This window comes from Suricata suricatta, chromosome 6 (assembly GCF_006229205.1).
Source record: "Suricata suricatta isolate VVHF042 chromosome 6, meerkat_22Aug2017_6uvM2_HiC, whole genome shotgun sequence".
In the NCBI taxonomy this organism is placed as follows: Eukaryota; Metazoa; Chordata; class Mammalia; order Carnivora; family Herpestidae; genus Suricata; species Suricata suricatta.
In genome coordinates, this window is record NC_043705.1 from 139,800,429 (window position 1) to 139,821,442 (window position 21,014).

General features: G+C 44.5%; 1 protein-coding gene across 2 annotated transcripts in view; it reads left to right on the forward strand.

The window, feature by feature from the left end:
* Positions 1-19,002, forward strand: part of LOC115293284 (catenin delta-2) — a 356,183-nt gene extending 337,181 nt beyond the window's left edge. For both annotated transcript variants that reach the window (XM_029941072.1, XM_029941073.1), the window contains 3 exons: positions 3,134-3,265; positions 9,664-9,737; positions 17,161-19,002. In XM_029941072.1, coding sequence (XP_029796932.1) covers positions 3,134-3,265; positions 9,664-9,737; positions 17,161-17,421 — 467 coding nt within the window. In that variant the 3' untranslated portion in view covers positions 17,422-19,002. The remainder of the gene's footprint in view (positions 1-3,133; positions 3,266-9,663; positions 9,738-17,160) is intronic.
* The last annotated feature ends 2,012 nt before the right edge of the window (positions 19,003-21,014 follow it).

Sequence of the window (21,014 nt, forward strand, 5' to 3'; positions counted from 1 at the left end):
CAGCCCCATGAAAGCTCCTACTTTTAGTGTGCTGTTACTGCTGGTAACGTTCAGTCCCCCAACTAGATGAGAATCAGAAACCTCCGTGTGACTGGAGAACCTTCTGCCTGCCTCAGAAGCACAGGCGTGGCCGTTTAGGTGTCTTACCCCCATACATCCTTATGTTTATGGCTTGTTTATTTTTTGAGAGAGAGAGCATGAGTGGGGGAGAGGCAGAATGAGAGGGGGACAGAGGATCCGAAATGGGCTCTGTGCTGATAGCAGAGAGCCTGACGCAGGGCTCAAACCCACGAACCCTGAGATCATGACCTGAGCCCAAGTCGGATGCTCAGCCAACTGAGCCACCCAGGCACCCCTTACCTCCATACATCTTAAAAAGATAAAGACCAGTGAGTCTGAGAAGCACGAAGATGGGTTCTTTCTACAGCCCTCACTGTGAGGAGCCCATTAGTGTTGGGAAGATGAAATAGCATGATGGGTTGGAAGATGCCCGGAAGGAAAAGCGGCGGACCATCAAGACGCTCTCCCAGCCATCCAGCTAGGGCACAGCTCGATATTTCCCAGTGAGGCACATCGAAGACACCTAGTAAACACTCGCATGACTGGATTTTTCCAGGAGTATAATCTTAGCTGATTAGAGACTCAGACCACTGTGGGTGAGGTCTTGAGAGATCATTACACACTTGACATAGTTTAATAAACCTGCCATCAGCACACATCAGATGCTAATGTCCAGAGCTTTGGTCAAGAGGCTCCAAAATATTGTCCCTTCGTGGTTTCCTGGCAGGGACTCATAAAAGGCTAGCCTTTATGCAGAAAGACCTAGAAGCAAAGGAGCAAGGGCAGGGAAGGACTCTCCCAGGAGAGGACAACAGAGAACAGAAGATAGGAGAGGGGCAGATGGGAGAAGTGAGTGAAACACAGTGGCTGATGTTCTGAGAACATCCAGGAACTGCATACACACAGCCCAGTCACGTTATGTAGAGCAAACACCATTTCCTTCCCTGTCTCCCCAATAGACTTAACACCTAGAGATCCAGAGATTCTGATCCAACAGGTTCTGGTAGGGGCTCAGGTATCACTAATTTGTTTAAGTTTATTTATTTTGAGAGAGAATGTGAGCAAGGAAGGGGCAGAAGGAGAGGGAGAGAGAGAGAGAGAGAGAGAGAGAGAGAGAGAGAGAATCCCAAGCAGGCTCCACATTGTCAACACAGAGCCCAGGGCAGGGCTCAATCTCACAAACAGTGAGATCATGACCCGAGCCAAAATCAAGAGTCAGACGGTTAATCAACTGAACCACCCAGGCACCCTTCAAGTATCAACATTTTTTAAAGTATTCCAAGGGTTTAATTCTAATGGGAAGCCAGGATTGAGAACCTCTCAGGGTTTTGAGAGCTGAGCAGTGAGCCTTGATTTTGTTTGGATAGGTTTAAGAAGTAGACAGGGCGCCTCTCAGGAAAGGATGAGCAAAGTCCCCTCTGTTTCTCTCCTCAGCATTTCGAGGTGACATCTGCTGAGCACTCTGCCTCTTATGCTGCTTTACTTGCATGTCTGTTTCCTGACCTCCTCAAGTTCAGAAAATGACCTGATTCATGTTTCTCTTCCCAGTGTCTAGCAGAGGGATTTGCCCATAGGAGAGACTAAGCTTGATGAAATGCATCAAGTGGCTCAGACACTGAAAAGAAAAAGACATTGAGGGAATGACAGGTCCAGTGGGCAGGAGCTGAGGGATCCTGCAGAGGGTGTGAATGATAAGCTGAAAGATAAACTGAGGTCTGAGTGGAAGGGGCTTGGATATTAGCAGAGAGGGCTTTCTCCAAAAAAATCAAGAGTTCCCTTATAATTCCTAGGTATGCTCATTACATGTGGACTCCAAGACCCATCCACTGAAAGTTCATATTTGCAAGGTCCAGGGTTGGGTCCTGGAATCCCTGAATTCTAGATGAGGCTTGGAGTTAAACATATTTAGGAAGCACCATCCTCAGGCATGGGGGCTGGGGACAGATCTGGGGCAGAAGACTACCACACCCAAGCTGTACTGAGATAGAGCAGGTGACTGAGCTGTGGACATGAGTGGGCTCTCTGAGGAGACAGGCAGCAGCCACCTCCCTGCCGCACACATGCTGAGACCTGCATTCTTCCAACCCGTCTGGGCACTGGCAGGGCTCTGCGCTTGCTACTGATCCATTCACTCTTTTAAGAAATCTAAACCTCTTTCTGTTTGCTTCCTTACCTCCAAGTTCAGTCTCTCTTCTATTCTGAGGGTGCTTTAACAAATCGTGGACTTCCAAGGGGGATCCTTTAATTACAACCCATCGTTTTAGAAATGGAGACACAAAGAGAGGACAGAGCTCATTCCCTGGGTCCGGGATTCAAGGTGTAGGTAGGAGATTGCTGGAAATGTTGGTCAAGGATGTCTCATCGGGGGACGGGCTCTCTGCATAGCCCTGCCCCAGCCCACCCCACAGACTGGCCTGTGCAAGTTGGGTTATGTCGGCCCCACATAAATCCTACTGCTTCCTCTGGCTTCCTTTAGGACAGCTTCTGAGTCACGCAGCACTTAAGTAAAACTGAATTTATTTTAATGAGGGATTCTTCAGTATCAGTAACAGCTCCTCTGAAAATCTTTAAAAAGGAAAAAAGGAAGAAAAGAAAGAAAAGAAGGAAGAGGGGAAGGGAGGGAAGGGAGGGGAAGGAAGGAAAAGAGAAGAGAGGAGAAAGAAAGAAAGAAAGAAAGAAAGAAAGAAAGAAAGAAAGAAAGAAAGAAAGAAAGAAAGAAAGAAAGAAAAAGAAAGAAAGAAAGAAAACAAGCCTGATCTCATTCTGAAAACTGTCCCATGCACCTTAGGTGTGTCATGTCTCCATCAGGATGTTTTCTAAGAAAGATGGCCTCAGGAGAGAGCCATTAATGACCTGCCTCCAAGCTGTGTGCTTTCATAACTATAAAGCACCGGATGACAAGAACAAGAGGAAGGGATAAGACAAGAGCCAAAAGAACACAAATCAGCAGGTCCATGGACACATGTTGCTTTAGGTGGAGCACGTGTCTTCAGGACCTTAGCTGTTGGTGTGAAAAGCTCTCCATGCTGTGGAATGAGACACACAAAATCATCCTTTTGATTTCTTTATGTAGCAAGTGCCCCAGCTTCACCTCGGGAAATGATCAGCCTCAAGGAAAGGAAAACAGACTATGAATCCACTGGCAGCAATGCCACTTACCACGGGACTAAAGGAGAGCACACTTCCAGGAAAGACACCATGACAGGTGAGCTCAGTTTTATGTGTATTCATCTCAGAGCTGGTGATTTGATCTGGGACAGGGCCAAGGGCCAGGATGCGAGATTTCAAGCCATGCTTGACTGCTCAGCAGGACTTAGCAGCTATGGGGTCACCTGACAGCTTGACAACAAGGATTCTCAGAAAGTGGGGATGAGGAGATTAAGCCAGAAAAATAAAAACTGAGCATCTTTTACCTGAAAACAACTCAGAGAAAATGTTCTCCATGCACATTTTATTCTCATTTTTCACCTATCTCTTTCCTTCTCATCTGCTCAGCCCATAATATTCCTGCAAAGGAGAGAGGGGAGTCACCATAGATTTTCTTCATAGCTGACATAATCCAGAGTGGAGAAGACCCAAGATAGGGGGTGCACTTTGCCACGCTTTGCCATTCTCAATAAAGAAAATGGATAAGAAAAGAAGGGGAAGAGAAAGGAAGGGCGGGGAATAAACAAAAGGATTTCAGTGAAGCCCTCAGAACCCTGTTGAGATGTTTTCTCTTCTTGACATGAAACCAATCTTTTATTGTGACAAACTCCAAAGAAGATTCATTAGAACCAATAATCACACTTTCTGTACAGAGGAATTGACTTTTCTGACCTTTATCTCCCACTCCCCCAATCATACCCACTGACTCTCCTTTCTCATCAGCTGGGACTCCATCAAGGCCAAAATTGGTGCCCAGCACCACCCGTCTAGCAGGTGCTACCTGGTCTTTCTCATAACCAGCCTCAACCTTAACTCCCCTTCTGCTCTGAACAAGTCTCCTTGGGACAGGATTGCTGTTTCCATTCATCATCCCCTCCAGCCTTTCCATACAGTTCCTCCTCCAGCCCTGGTTTTCCCCTCCTCCAAGAAACAGGACTTGGAGGTACTCCTGTAGAGAAGGTTGTGCCTTGAAAGCGAACCTTCCAGAGCCGTCGGGATCACCAGGATCTCTAACAGGAATCCCACACCCTTCTTTATCATGTGGACAGGGAGATGGACCCCTCTTGAAAATAGGCTGTGAGGAACATGGCCAGATGAGGCCATTCCTAAAACTGTGGTGTAAAGGGAAAACACCTAAACAGACATTGAGACCTTCTTATCAAGAGGATCTTCAAAGCGTGAGTTTCTCAGATATTATTTAGGTGCAGACCTTCAGGGGAGAAGAAGAGACAAATTGGATGATTTATTAAGATGTCTTCCAGACCCAGGCCATCTAAGATAAATTTTTCTAATGGTAAATGCACTTACCCCAGAGGCAGTGTTTTCCATGGTAACTCTGCATGACTGCAAAAAAGAAAAGCACAGTAGACAGATGCTCCCAATGCAAACCTCCGGGTCAGCACTGTGCCTCCATGGACAGTCCCTACCAGGGAACATCTCAGCCTTATGCCTGAACTCGTCATGCAGAATATATCTTCTTATTCTTACTTGCTGCTTTTCCCACCTTAAATGTTGGCCAGGTGTAGAGGAGCATGAACAAAGAAAGTTCTGAATCTGAATGCCGAGTCCCTAGAGCCAACACATTCAGCAGAGAATCTAATTTGTACCAATTACTCTGGAGTAGTGACTCCAAATTCACCTGCCCCATTTGTTTTGTGGTTATTACTGCCCTAGGTAGCCACATCATTGGCCATCTGGGATGACCAATTGAGATTAGAATTACAAGAATAATTGTGAAATTGACTATATTGTTATTTAATTTCTCTTTTTTGCCCAGTAGAATTATTCAAGAGGCTTTGTTTTAAATATTTATTTATTTATTTTGAGACAGAAAGAGAGCGCTCACAAGCAGGGAAAGAGCAGAGGGAGAGGGAGAGAGAAAGAATCTCAAGCAGGCTCTACGTTGTCAGTGCAGAGCCCAGTGCAGGGCTCCATCCCACCAACTGTGAGATCATGACCTGAGCCAAAATCAAGAGTCAGACGCTTAACCAACTGGGCCATGCAGGTGCCCCTCAAAAGGCTTTTAAATGTGGGTGTTTTTGTGTTGAAATATTTCCAATGGTACATAATCATGCCCTGCACACATCATAAACTAAAAAATAAAATCTAACATGTCTATAGACATTGAATCTTCCTAGAAAATGGGAGAGATCGTGATAATTCTAGTATTAAGATATATGTAATTTTTCAAACCTATTTAAGAGGCATAAACATCTTTGCTCTAATTTACTTTAAAAAACATTTCAAAAATACACTATCAATCACCTAGCAAGCCTAGAAGAACAGAGTTCTGTCTTGAATAATATGTTTATACAGATGGCTCTCTTTAAGCCGAGTTCTGTATAAAAGTCAGTTGATATTATTTACAGTGATGGTAGTGGTGGTGGAGATGCTGACGGAAGTGATGGTGGTAGTGGAGGTGATGATGGTGGTAATGGTGGAGGTGATGGTAGTGGAAATGTGGTCGTGGTGGTGGTGGTGGAGGTAGTGATGGTGATGGAGCAGGCAGAGATGGTGGTGTTGGTGGGATATAGATGGTGATGATAGAGGTGGTGATGGTGATGACACAGGAGATGGTGATGGTGGAGGTAGAGGAGGTGGTGGTGGAGGAAGTGATGATGGAAGGATGGAAAAGGCAATGATGGAGGAGGCAATGATGGTGGTGACGGTGGAGGTGGCGATGATAAAGGCAGTAATGGTAGTGACAGAGGAGATGGTGATGGTGAAGTAGAGGAGGTGATGGTGGTGGTAGTGATGGTGGAGGTGGAAGAGGTGATGGTAAAGGCAGCAATGGTGGAGGCAATGATGATGGTGACACAGGAAATGTTGATGATGGAGATGGTGATAAGGATGGAGGAGGTAGAGGAGGTGACTGTGGAGGTGGCCGTGGAAGAGGTGATGATAGGGGCAGCGATAGTGGAGGCAGTGATGGTGGGGACACAGGAGATGGGGATGGAGGAGGTGGAAGAAGTGGTAGTGAAGGTAGTGATGGGGGAGGAGGTGGTGGTTGGAGGAGGTGTTACCACCTCCACAGTGGCATGAATAAATCCCCTGTCAGGCCAGGTGGGAGCCAAGGTTTCATAGAGGAATGAGAAGGACGAATGGCCAGCCCCTGCTCTATAGCACTTTCTTGTGCCCATCATTTCAGCATTCACCTGCAGGTCACATCTCTTGTGACCTCCACATCAAGAACAGTACTTTTTCTCATTCACAAATATCCAGGGGACACACAGTATAGTACATTGAAAAATATCTGAAAAATTGCCATCTCCCTTGTTTCTAAGACATCAAGGCCTTTCCCCCTACCATCCTACCATTTCCCCCCTAGAAAACATGCCCTCCACCATGGAAAAACCAGGGAAGCTTCACCCTCAAAATGCAACAGGGGACAGCTTACATGAAGCAGGTCCTTGCCTGTGTTCAAATCTCCTCTACTGAGCCCTTAGAAATGCAGATCCTTTTAGGTGTTTGTGCCAGCCCTCCCCCCTCTTGTCTGGATTCCTTATCTGGCTGAGATGGAGTCTCTTAAAATGTTTTCTCCCTTAGTGTTCTTTTGCCACTGAGGAGCCCACAGAAAGCCAATGTCAGCTCTTCACTCAGGCATGCGGAACGGTTATAGCTATTTCTTGCGGTCATGATTCCCTAGGAACAGTACCTGTTCAGAAGCATGCATTAGAGGAGGGCTGTGTGATCCCAGCAGCTACATGGCCTGACTTTAAAGTTCACCTGGGGGATTTTGCCCTCCCATCTGAGCTTCCCAAATGCCTTTACATCAAACAGTCTAGCTCGTCTTTCTCACTGTCTCTCTTACGCCTTTTTAAAGTCATTCTAATCTTCAATATGTTGATTCAGTTGGAAATTGGGGCCTATCCAAAAGAAGAAAGGCATTTCCTCATGACTATGCTCTTAGGTCAGACATACAAGGGCACAGCACCCGTGAAGACACCTGCTTCGTGTGTCTGCAGAAGCTGCAAGTTCAATCTCAGTTACATAGCCTCCTATAAACAGGTGAAGTGGACCAAAGAGCAGGAGGAAAGAACTTCCGGTAGGAACATCTTTAGTTCAGAAGCCACAAACATGACAGGAAGGGGGGCAAGGACAGTAATAGTGCATGACCCCCCCCAATTAAAAAATTCGTTTTGTTCTGAGTACCAGAAAAAAATTGCATCTTGATGTGACATTTTCCATCAGCAAACCGTAGCTCTGAGGGCATATTTTCTCACAGTTACTCATTCATTTGTTCACTCGGCAAATAAAGCACTTGCTCCAAGAATATCCACTAAATCCAAGCATGGTCCCAGATGCACAAACACTGATTTCTGGCCCCACGGCATTTCTGCTGTCGCAGCGAAGGGAGGTGATACACAAGGTAGACACCAGAACAAGCTCACCCACAAGCTAGGACCACGTGGTGTCGAGTGTGATGGAGAAAATTAACAGGTTCAGAAGCCACAGGGTGCCGGGTGGGCGGGGTTGCTTTCACAGGGTTGAGATGGAGACTAAACTAAACTCCCCACGCCCACCACCCCACCACCGACAAGGCGAGGCAGTCCGGGGTTGGGGGAAGTGAGTTCCAGGGAGCGGGATCAGCCAGCACAACATTCCAGAAGCAAAACAAACTCCGCACGGCTGGCTCGAGGGAGGAAAGAGGGCCAGCATAGCTGGGCCTTCCTTGACAAGAGAAGAAGGGAGGGAGACACTGCAGAGAATCAGACAGGGGCCCCATCATGCAGCTTTTGCCAAAATCACCTTGGCAGGGCACTGCAGTGACATAACCCAGTCTGTCAGGCAAGATGGCGCTGCTCTCGGGAACAGGAAGAGTGGAAGAGCAGCTCTGGGTGTGATGGAAGTTGGGCTCTCAAGGAAGATTCTACCGCAAGGGTCTAGGTAAAAGTACAGAGAGGAGCATCGTGCACCCAGCCCGAGGATGTGTCAGGGTGATCTTTACAATTTAGAATGGCTTGCAGCACTCACTTCCTAAGCTGAATTTCCTAAGAGGGCTTTACTGCATGGCGATTTTGTGCTTTTAGGAATAGTCATGGGTGGGGTGATAGGTACTACTGGCTTTGTGGCTAGAGTAACTGCATCTGTGAGAGAACAGCTATGGTGTATCATCCTATTTTATTATTCCGTAGATACAGGAAACTAAAGAAAGCTTTCCTTTTTATTTTATTTTATTTTATTTTATTTTTATTTAATAGTTTATTGCCAAATTGGTTTCCATGTCACACTCAGTGCTTCTCCCCACAAGTGCCCCCCTCCATGACCACTCCCCCCCTCCCCCGTCAGTCCATGGTTCGTTTTCAGTATTCAACAGTCTCTGATGATTTGTCGCTCACTCTCCCCAGCTCTCTTTCCCCCTTCCTCTCCCCATGATCCTCTGTTAGTTTTCTCCTGTTAGACCTATGAGTGCAAACATATGGTATCTGTCCTTCTCTGCCTGACTTATTTCGCTTAGCATGACACCCTCGAGGTCTATCCACTTTGCTACAAATGGCCAGATTTCATTCTTCCTCATTGCCATGTAGTACTCCATTGTGTATATATACCACATCTTCTTGATCCACTCATCAGTTGATGGACATTTTGGCTCTTTCCATGATTTGGCTATTGTTGACAGTGCTGCTTTGAACATTGGGGTACATGTGCCCCTATGCATCTATGCAGTGATGCTTGATAATTTTTTCCAGAGCTTTCTTAAATCATGACCTTTTAAGGGCTATGAGGGGAGTGGCACCCTGGGGTTTTCCTCTGAGCCTGAAGCATGAGCCCTGAGGGTTCTAGTAGGGTTCTAGGTGAGCAAGCGGGCAGACCCTGCTCGTGCCTTTGGAAGCTGCTGGCGACTGGAGGAGACCTTCCTTCCCTTCAGCCAAACCACAGGCCAGTCACAAAACAGGGCGAGGGGCTCCTGTCTTGTGTCTATTGGGTTCCAAAGCTACAGCCTCCCAGAAGCTCAGGGCAGAGGCGGATGATGCTTGGGGCCTTTGAGAAATGCACTGTCTGCATGATAATTAAGCACTGTGTGCCCAAATTAGAAATTGCATTCCTGTTGTTCTCCAGCTCAAACCAAAGCTGCTCATGCAGATCCCTGCAGGCTTCTGTGCAGGAGACAAGCCTTTATGACCCGCTGGTTTTCACCAGAGAAGAAGGCAGTCACCCTGGCAAGATGGCCATCTGTTTGCTGCCCCTGCCCTGACCCTGTCTACAGTCTGAATGTTCTTGTGAGAAACCCACATGCTGTGGGGATTGTACAGAATCACTGTTGGTCTTTCTTAATATCTGCATGTAAAATGAAGTGTCCCAGGGCCAAAGAATTCTTCTCCTTGGTAATGGCACTTGGGATGGTCCCAGAGAAACCACGCCTGGTCAGGGCAAGAACTCGCCGCCATAACCATCGCTCCTCACTAGAAATCTTGCTCTCTTCGCTAATACTTTTTGTTTCCTTTCTACTTTCAGCTCAAAACACTGGAATTTCAACTTTGTATAGGAATTCATATGGTGCACCCGCCGAAGACATCAAACATAACCAGGTAAAGGACACGCATGCGTTTGTATCCATTTTCCCCTTCGACTTGTGTGAAATAGCCTGGAATTGTAAGAAAATAAATTTGCTTCTGCACAACATACATAAAGGACCAAAAAAAGAAAATTACCTTCCTGGCTGCTCTCTTCTCACATTGAACATACCATACATGGGGTGACCTTCGACATCAGAACAGCGTCAAAGTTGAAAACAAGGTTTGATTTCACTACAGCCACTTGCTCATGGTAGAAAGCAAGTTCTCCTCTATGACCCTCAACCAAAAGGCTCACATACACAAGTGTAAGATTCTGATTAGGACACATGTTGTGTAATTATTAGACAGGGATTAGGGGGTTCCTGTAACCCAGCCAGCTCTCATACACAGTTCATTATACATGATGGTTTCCAATCAAATAGAGACAACAAGTGCCATAATGAACAACGAAATAGGGTGCCATGAGGAGCGCCTTGCTCTTCAGTCCAGTTGGGGAACCAGCAACATCAGCTCCACACAGAAGCTTGTCAGAAACGCAGAAGAGATTCTTGTCTGACCCCTGCCTCTAATCCATCCAGTGCAGCAAATGCATCAGAAATGCATTTTATCAAGATGTTTAGGTGATTCGTGTGCATGTTCAAGTTCGAGGGATGCTAGCAGGAGCTGCTCTAAGTTTGTGCATGTTTGTCTTATTTGGAAAACATTCACTGAAGGCTCGTGTTCCCTGTGTTCTATGGGAGCTATCAAAGCAAAAGACACAGCGTTTGCTCCTCCATTGACCGAAGGCTTCATACATTTGTCCCCTGTAGTGGTCATGACAAAAAGATGGTCAGTCCTCATCACTGTTGGCCACTGATAACCACTGCCAGAGCTGGCTTCTGCCAGTGCTCTCGATTCCTGCCACAGGTCCGGGAAGTTGGGCTGGAAGATAAATCTGAAAGCTGTTTGTTTGATCGCAATAACCAGATGACATGGAAGTCAGATGTGCTGTTTTTAAGCATTTCTCAACACCTGTGGGGCAGCAACTTTGAAAAGAAAAGGGACTTTCTTCTAGCCAATACAATATCTTGTGAAGGACCATTTCCAAAAGAAGGAGGAGGATACGAAAAGTATCTCCTCAACTTTAAGTTATCTTTTCCTCTAACCAGCCATCAGCAGGAGAAATGGTAATAGGTAGACCAGTTATCCCTTGCCCTCAATGTTCCAGGCCATGCCCAGCCACTCTGGAAGACATCTGGTGTTGTTTGCAAACCACTGGTGAATGCCCAGGCCCTGCAGCCCACCTGACACATTGCTAACATCTACTTGGCCTCCCTCAGTTCCAGTCTTTACTAAAAGCAAAGGGGTCAATGAATAAATAAATAGGTGCATGAGCATCAGACAAGAGATCACCAGGGGTGGCCACCAGTTCTCTGCATGTCAATGTGCCTGCCGGAACACAAAGGAAAATGGAAACAAAATGTTTTGGAAATGCCAACTTCAGTTATGGAAACCAAACTTCATCTTTTAGCAAATATCAGGTACAGTGGAGAACTGGCTTTAAGTCTTAATGATACTTGTCAGGATGTGATAGGTCCCTGATTTTGCACCCAAGAATTTAATAATAGTTTTTAGTTTCCTCAGGTTAGGAGAAGCTCATCACGAGAATTGACATATTCTACACCAGCCTTTCTTTCCATGGGATTCCACTATTGTGGGCAGTGAAGAAATGTCCTGGTGTGACCCAGAGATCCTTGGCATCTTACAATGTGGCTGCAATAGTTTCCTAGCACCGCTTGCAACCTAGATTTTTAGGAAAGCCTACGGCGACTCTAAGGATCAATTCTTTTCTCCCAAGTCTATTCTGATCAATTAAGCCAATCGGAATTAATGTGCTAAGATGGCAGCCCGGCCAGGAGGGAGAGCACAACATGGTGTAGCCTTTTTCCCAGCATGCTCCAGAACAGACTCAGCCTTAGTGTGAATTGTCAAGGCCATGGTGCCCCTGGTGAATGCTGGGAAACCCAGCCAGGATGGAGTGCAAGCTCTGCACCACTTGGCAGCACACAGGAGATGCTGTAGACAGGCCACCAGTTGAGCTGAGTCCCATGGTGATAGCTCGGTGCCTTCATTATTCCCTGAGCAGGTCCAACAAAGAAAAGTAGATGATGGGACATTAACCCCATTCTAATATCAAGAAACAATTAAAATTATCTACTGGAAAGAATTTTTTTTCCCTAAAAAAATTTCAAGTAAATCATTATGACTGTATTACAGGAAATACCAGTATTACTGGAATAAACTTTGGCTCTGTTTTGAGGTATGACCATCCTACCTATTCGAAAGAGGAGGAAACTTGGTTCTCTTCCAGTTGGGCAGTTCTAGAGACACCCTTGTACAGAGCCTCCAGGATTTGGATTTTCTGGCCTTGTGGACATGGCTAGTCATTCCAGATGGACGGAATGCTTTCATCTTTGGAATTTTCCTGGGTTAAAAGTGACCTTACAACCTCACAGCTAGTATAAGACCACCCTGAACAATTTAACCAGGAGGGATGTCTCAGATCCCATGCCATTTCCATGCTGATGCTTGTTCTTTATAGAGTGCTCTACTTTCCTGGGTGTCTCAGTTACTAGCTGGGCCTCATGAGCTTTACAGAGGAGGCTAGACAGTGACTCAGCTCCAAGAAGAAGCAATTCACTGAGGGAAACCGGTTTGAGGTAGGTCTCCAAGAGGAGGCAAAGACAATGAGAGTTGGGAATGAGACCCCAGCCCCAGATGTGTGAACAAGACGAGGCAGGGTTCAGGGCAATAGACGTAAGCCAGGCTTTCCATGACTCATTGGAAAGGGGGCCAGGAGGCTGCTCAGCTGTGGCACTCCCCATGAGACTACCTGTGATTCCAGTATTATTTCCACTGAGTTCTGATCCTTGCAACTCCTAGAAGAAACAGCCATTAGTCTGAAATAATGTCTTGTGGTCCTTAGTTTTCAGGTCTCCAATCAACTGGTTGCAGACATCATTTTAAGAGTCAACTATTTAAACTCCCCCCAAATCCTATTGAGAATCTACTAGTCTGTCACATACTTATAAAGAAAATTATCATATTTAACTGTATATATCTAGCTTGCAACAGAATTTTTTGTTCATAAACTAGAGACAAAGGGGTTTGATGTTTTGATGACCACCAATCAAATTATTACTATTGACATCAAAACACTATCTTGCGGTCCTGGTTGGTGTCCTCAATTTCACTGCCGGGTGAGCAGAACAGGTAAACTTATCCTCAGAGATTCAAGGAGAATAAGGCTTTGCTTTTTGTCACCCAGCTCAGAAAAGGCAAAGACCCCAGCTGGGTTCATCTGCCTTCTTGTCCCACTTGCTCTCCTCTCTACCAGTGGTTCTCAAATTTGAGCATGAACCAGAATCCTTTGAACAACTTACTAAACACACATTACTGGCATGCCCCACTCCAACCCCAGAGTTTCTGACTTGGTAGGTAATCTGCATCTCTAAAAAGCTTCCAAGTGATGTTGATGCAGCTGGTCTTGGAATGAGACTTTGAGAACCATGAATCCTTACTACATGACCTCTTTCAGTGTTTAGTAACACTCTGAGTCTTCAGCTTTCACCACGTGGTCAAGTTTGAAGATCTGTAATGGACATGTAATGGACATCTCTTTCCCTTATGTTAGAAAGAAATCCAGGTTGTAGGCAAGCTCGGTGAGGAATAAACAAAGTTTTCCTCACTATGCTAACAAAATAGGGGGTGGGGGGTAGAGAAGTGACACTACCTTTCATAATTTAAACTAAACATTCTCCTGCTGAGGAAAAAAATCAACAAAGATTATTTTATGGGATCAGGAGCCACAGGACAGAGCCCAGGCTCCCCAGGTGAGCCAGCTGGTTTGCACATTCTCTCCCCAGGAAGGATACTGTCTTAAGGCCAAAGCAGACACCCTCAGGCTCCTTGGTTGTGCCACGGCTTTGCTGAGCCACAACAGACACTCAAATTCAGAACACACCACTGTTGTGTATGAACATCATTCTACTTCCTTCATAGAAGTCTGCTTTATGCAAACAGTGCAACATAAAAAAATGCATTTATTTTTAGCTTCTCTTTGGGGAGAGCTTATACTTGGGAACATTTTATCTGTCTAGCTTTGAATACTGTCAGATAATCCCTTAGAGTAAATTATAAAATACAGCCAACATTCTCTGCTGTGAATGCTCATCCACAGTCGACATCTGCACCACCAGGCCAATGAGCAAATTTAATCCCTCCAAACACAGCAGCGCCACCCATCACCCATTGTGGATAGTTCCTTTACACACACTCTCAGAACCACAGAATTAATTCTTAAAAGGCGTTTACAAGAGACTTTATGACCAATACAGATAAACTGAAGAGGGCAATTCCTCAAGGTAAGAGACTAAGATAAACTTGTGCCCAACCTAAAAATGTCCACCAACCAGAGAGAACGTGGTGACAGTAAGAAGTCTGAAACAGGTTGTACAAAAGCCTGAAAGAAGCAGCCACTGTGGAGGAGAGCCTGTGAGAGATTTCCCCTGCAGATCTCCCCATCTCTGGCCACTGAGACAGGCACAAAGAAGTGAGACCTCTTCTAAGCTTACTTTTGTTCCCTAGCCTCCCTTCTTATTATAGAGACTGGGGTCAACTCAGTGAGGCTGGTCCTCAGGTTTGGCCAGTTTGGCTCGACTGAAACAACTGTGTTTGTGTGGTGGAGGAAATGTGGACTTCCAAGTCAGCCAGACATGGATTCACATTCTAGTGTCACACCTCCACTAGCCATGACATCTTGGAGGAGTTTCTTAATTTCTCTGAGCTTCAGAATCTTCCATCTGTAAAGTGGGAATTGGATGGATGGATGGGTAGATGGATGGATGGATGGATGGATGGGAAGATAGGGAAGGGGAGATACATGATGAGATAGATAAAGACATATACATATATACATGTTTCTGACTACTTGAAAGTTAAACAAAGAGGAATGTGTTAAATATTGGGTATAGTCCCCACTGACATTAAAGCATAGTAAACTCAGCCCCCTCCCCCTGTGATTTTTCTAGATCTCCCAGCTCCTACCCTTTGTACACTCGATGCTCAGGTAGCAGCACAGTGCAGGAGCACAGAAGTTCAGCATAGCACACAGCTCTTCAAAGAATAGCCTTTGCTAGCCTCAGCCTAGCCAAGTCATTTGGTAGACCTGGCCTTGTTTAATTACAGGTGATGCAGATTAATTCCAAACGTCCCTCTCATGGCCAGGCTCTCAGGCTGACATGTTCCGCAGGTAGCCTGAAACCTCACTCATCAACCACCACTAACGAGAAGTGTGGGACATAGTGGATGGCAGCTATGATGAAGAACAGGTCGATTACTAGTGTAAATCAATTACATGTAAAAGAGGGAGTTTCACTTACTTGAAAGAAGAATTATGTGCAGGTCATTAGAAGCATTCATTTACACACAACGTCCTAATTACAAGTCATTATCTATGAACTAAGACCAATTTCCATAGGATGTTTCCATGCTGAGCTTTAGTTAGATGAATTGGGAATTACTGAATCTGCTTGGAGGTGATCATACTGTGTTTCTTTAGAAGTGTTCTAGCATTCACATCAGACCTCCTCCCCGATGACCGCACATGAGCAAAGCTTCATGTATGACTGTGTGCACTAGCTGTGGGGAGGTTCCACTCGCTTCAGGGGCATAGTGATAGAAAAGGGACCCCAGAGGCAGTCAGGAGGGAAAAGGATAGCCAGGACCCCCACATACAGGTGTTAATTATCAGCCCATCAACAGTCTTGGTCTTACTGTCCTTAAAAACCAAACAGATGAAACTAGTTCTTGACTTTACATATCCCAGAGGCTCATGTGACCCGTCTAGATTTTCAAAGCCTCCTATGTCAGACAGTAATTTGCAAAGGACAAGAGGGCAAACAAAGAGCATGGGGGTGGACTGAGGGATATGAGACACTATTGAAACTCCTCCCCCTCAACCTAAAAGCTTCATAATCCCACATCATTCTCAAGATCAATCAATTCTTATGTAAACCAAGTTGGGAAGCATTTTCATCCTCCTGAATATGTTATATTTGGAGTGGATTCCCTGTTTTCATTACATGCTTCTCTGTGCAACCTTTTGATCACTTAGGCAGATGTGATGGAACGTCCCTACCAGTGGGAAGCCTCCATCCTCCAGAGAGGTATTGCTCACAGCCCACTGAGCAGGTGGGAAGATACCCAAGTGACCATTAGATCTTATACATCTTCACTGTCTCTTTCTCTGGGATGCCAACACCTAGGCGTAATAGGGGGGGAAATACAGAAAAGAGTAGTATCAACTCGTTGTGTTCTATAGCTTCTAGTAAACTGGTTATCTAGTAAAATGTTCAGCTGTTGTGGTAGTTTGGCAATTTCTTGAAGAGTTACACATCAAATTATCAAAAGATCCAGCAATGCTACTTCTAGGTACATACCCCCAAAATTGAAAGCAGGGACTCAAACAGATACTGGTGCACCCACGTTCATTATAGCATTATTCACAATACCCAAAAGGAGCAAACAACCCAAGTGGCCGTCAACAGATGAATGGATAAACCAAAAAATACCCATACAATAGAATATTCTTCAGCCTTAAAAAGGGAGGAAATCCTGTCTCATGCTACAACATGGAAGGCCTTTGAGGACATTATGCCAAGTGAAAGAAGCCAGAAACAAAAGGACAAATATTATAAGATTAGACTTTTACGAGGTGTCCAGAACAGTGAAATTCAGAGAGACAGAAAGTAGAACAACGGGCTGCTGTGGGCTTGGGCAAGGGGGGAAATGGTGAGTTAATGCTCAATGGGTCCAGAATTTCTGTTGGAGCTGATGAAAAAGTTCTGGAAATGGGGTGTCGGGATGGCTCAGTCAGTTAAGTGTCTGTCTCTTGGCACAGGTTGTGATCTCACAGTTTGTGAGTTCAAGCCCTGCTGATGGTGTGGAGCCTACTTAGGATCCTGTCACTCCCTCTCTCTCTCTTTGCTCCCCCCGCCGCCCCATTCTTTCTCTCTCTGAAAATAAGTAAACTTTTAAAAAAACGTTCTGTAAATGGATAGTGGTGATGGAAATGGATAGTGGTGCCATGAATATACTTAGTGCTACCGAATTATACATTGAAAGGTGGTTATGATGGCAAATTAAATGTTAATGTATGTTTTACTACAGCCATAATTTTTTTAAGAAGATTGTGTAGAATGCGTGGACCCAGGAACCAACTTGTAGAAAGAAGGGTGACCAGCAGTTGGCGGTATCTGGAGAGGCGCCATGCTGGTGGATGCATGGCTGGGTGGCGGCCCAGCCCTGAACGTGGGAGGCTTGAGTGCCTTGGCTGTGGGGGAGGCTGTGTCAAGGGAAAGCGAACCAGCCCTGGTGGATCTTCTTTTCTGTGCAGGTTCCAGCACAGCCAGTCCCACAGGAGCCCAGCAGGAAAGATTACGAGACCTACCAGCCGTTTCAGAATTCCACGAGAAACTACGATGAGTCCTTCTTCGAGGACCAGGTCCACCATCGCCCTCCCGCCAGTGAGTACACCATGCACCTGGGACTCAAGTCCACCGGCAACTATGTCGACTTCTACTCAGCTGCCCGTCCCTACAGTGAACTGAACTATGAAACGAGCCACTACCCGGCCTCCCCTGACTCCTGGGTGTGAGCAGCGGGCGGCCCGAGGCGCTCCGGGAACAGTGCATGTGCATGCATACCACAAGACATTGCTTTTTTTTCCCCCCTGCAAATTTAGTTTGTTCAAGCCTGTTCCGTAGGAAGGCTGTGATAACCAGTAAGGAAATATTAAGAGCTATTTTAGAAAGCTAAATGAATTGAAAGTTAACTTGGAAGTCAATAGGAAGCTAAAGTGATCCTAAATATGACATCGTGCGACACCTTTCTAGTTTGAGCTGTAGAGTATAAAAAGTGCTTTATATTGAATGTGGCTGAAGGCAGCAGAGGAGACAGTTGGGGCGGTGGGGCGTGAAGGTTACTGTTAAGCACAAGGGACAGTGTAGTTCACACACTTTAGAGGGACGGCTTCTCACGCTTTGTTTACTCTCTTCATCCGTTGTGATTCTAGGCTTCAAGTTGCATTGGGGTTCCTCTGTACAGCAAGATGTTTCTTGCCTTTTGTTAATGCATTGTTGTAAAGTATTTGATGTACATTACAGATTAAAGAAGAAAAGCGCATTGTGTATATTACACCATGCGGCAGTGTTTCCTCATCTATGGTTCTAAATATTGCTTCAATTTCAAACTTTTGAAAGATGTATGGATTTCCAGTTTTTCTTTTCTTTTCTTTCTCCCAGTATGTTTTAACAAAAAAAAATGGGAAAAAAAGGAATATTTAGCAGTATTGTTCGTTCTGATATGTGAATTTGTTTGTGGCAAGTAAGCAAGGCATTCAGCAGTTTCTGACAATTAACATAACATCATTCCACACTCCTTGTCAACAAAGTGCTTTTTCACTGCCTAAAATTTTAGATGTAGATATTTGAAATAGATTTTTTCATTTATACCAGTTTTCTTTATGATGATACAGTGTTAAAAGAAAATAAATTACAATTGATCTGTCATCCATATTTGCTAAGAATGTCTATTTCCAAGGACCCTATCTTACAAAATACACATTCTTGCTTGTGTGTCTGTGCGTGTGTGGGTGTGTGTATGTCCACGTATGTATAAAAATGACCTGTGTGAGATTTTATTTTGATAGAAGCTTTTTCATTTGCTGTCCATCTTGTACAAGCTTTGTTTCTGGTTTTTGGTATAAATGTACATCACTTTGTTCTTCTCGCACTCCATCTATTCTTCTGACCATCTAGTGACTCAGGATATTAGGCCAGTTGAAGTGAAGTTATAGGATTTTCACACATTCACACATTCTTGGACACCAACTCTTTCTACAGGTCCATTTCCTTCCACGTTTTATGCCCTGGGAACACAATAAACCATGGCCGACTCAATAATTTCACTTTGGGGCCAGTTACTTGAAGTACCAACAGGAAATGTAAACTGCTCGCCTTATTACCCCAAACTTTCTGTTCATGTGGCAGGGAGCAGTGGACCTTTATGGGTTAGATTATTAAAATTGAACTTGAAGCCAATGTTAGAATAGTGGTTAACAGAACTAAGAAATAAGGCTAAGCATTTACAAGAACACGGGCTGTGGTTAAATCAGCTTTGCTCTTTAGATGCAAGTGACTGAGGCCAGTAGGTGCCTAGTAAATGTTAACTGTTCTTGGAAAAAATAAAAATTAAATAACAAAAGAAATTGGCTTCCATCTTCCTTTAAAACTTGCTCCCCTTCACTCTGCATAGTTGAATTCAGCTCAAAGTCCAAAATCAGTGGTTCCTTCTCCAAACTTCGCAACAATCAAAAAAATTTTTGTGGTTCAGGTGCATTTTTGCAAATGAAAAGCTGATATCCAGAAAAGAGCAGGAGACACAAATTTACATATGAACTGTATTGTAAATTACCTGCAAGTTGGACCCTGTTATGCTGTTTATTCTAGAACTCCAAATTTGTGGATTTCCTCACAGGAACACTCCAGCCCCTGTGGAGAGAGAGAAAATTAGCACTGAGCACAACGTGTCCACCTCCGTGAACTAGAGAAGTTCATCGAGACAGAGGTTATTGCCCAGACATGACTTATCCATAACTTAGTAGCTGGTTTTACTTTCCACAATGATAGGACTCCTTCCTGGCTTGAGTTGTGCACGAGGAAATTACTGCATGTGCTAAAAAGCCCTCCTAGTGAGAACTTTGTAGTTCCCTTTATACTTTTGAGTTTAAGCATTCCCTGCATTTGCAACTGGGAAGACCAAAGATGCCTCTGCTGCCCATAATTCTTTGACAGCACGTTGTCCCAGGCTGGGATGAGCCAATTCAGCCAGGAGCCTCTGGCTTCAGAGGCAAAGGTAGGAAAAAGAAAATTAGAAGTGTTTGTGGTTATTCAAACCAATCTTATTCTCCTTTTCATACACACACACACACACACACACACACACACACACAGAAAAGTAAATAGGGAGGGAGTGCGAAATGATTAATAGATAAATAGAAGATGATATAGAGGATGATAATTGATAGATGAGAGATTAGATAGATGATAGCTAGAAAGATAGATAGATAGATAGATAGATAGATAGATAGATAGATGATAGATGATAGATAGATAGATGATAGACAATAGATTCCAGGTAGATAATGGATAGTTAGGTAGGGAAGATAGGTAGGATGATAATAAATGAGATTTTACATAAACTATGAAATGACCTAAAGTCCCCCTTGGCTCCCTTGTCAACAAACGTTGATCAGCTGATAATTTATTATCAAATTGGATAATATTGGATAAAAGCCCCAAGTGACAAGAAACTTTGATTTGTTTTTGCTTTCATTGTACTGAAGTGACCAAGTGTGATACCACCACCCCTCAAGTCCCAACAAATAGTTGCCTCTTGGGTCTATAAGAGCCTTCAGGTGTCGGATTATTTACTGAGATAGGAACGGTATTTTTCAGAGCAAAGGAGGGAAAAAAAGGAAACAAGAAAATTGTTTTCCACTCAGTCCTTATAGTGGACCATACATATGCCTGATGCATTTAATAGTTTGTAAGATCTGGACATTGTGTAGGAAAAATAGACCCTTGATTTTCACTTGAGAGTTTTGATCACCAAGAAGTGATTAAAGGGACACTTAAAACTACACCTTCTTGAATGATACTAATATTTGAAAATAAGATCTTTTATATTGATTCAGATTCAATACCACACATTCATGCCTTAATCCAAATGATCAGTTGTGAGTTCGATGATAAAATACGAAACGGATTCATAAGAATTAGGGTGACACAGATATCACATCACACTTGGTGCAAACTGAGTGAAGGTTAACCACTGATGACCCATTTCATATGAAGAAAACTCACACATTATGGAAACCTACTGCTTAAAAAAAAGCAGTATTTAAATTCAGTAGCAGAATAAATCTCAATTTATTTGGTCTGTTCATTTCTCCTCTTTAGGGCCTGATACTGTCCCCCATCCTTGAGAACTATGCCCTTGAGAAGTGAGGTTTGGCTGTCTGAAGACACTGAGTATTTTGTTCGGCTTTGAGAACCAATTTCCTTCTTGTCTGGTGATTCTGCCCCTCTAGAGGGACAGTGGCACCTCTCAGGTCAGGATCTTCATGAAAGTGCACTGGTGTCCATTCCTTGGAGAAAGCTTGTTAGAAGAACGTCTGCACATCACCTC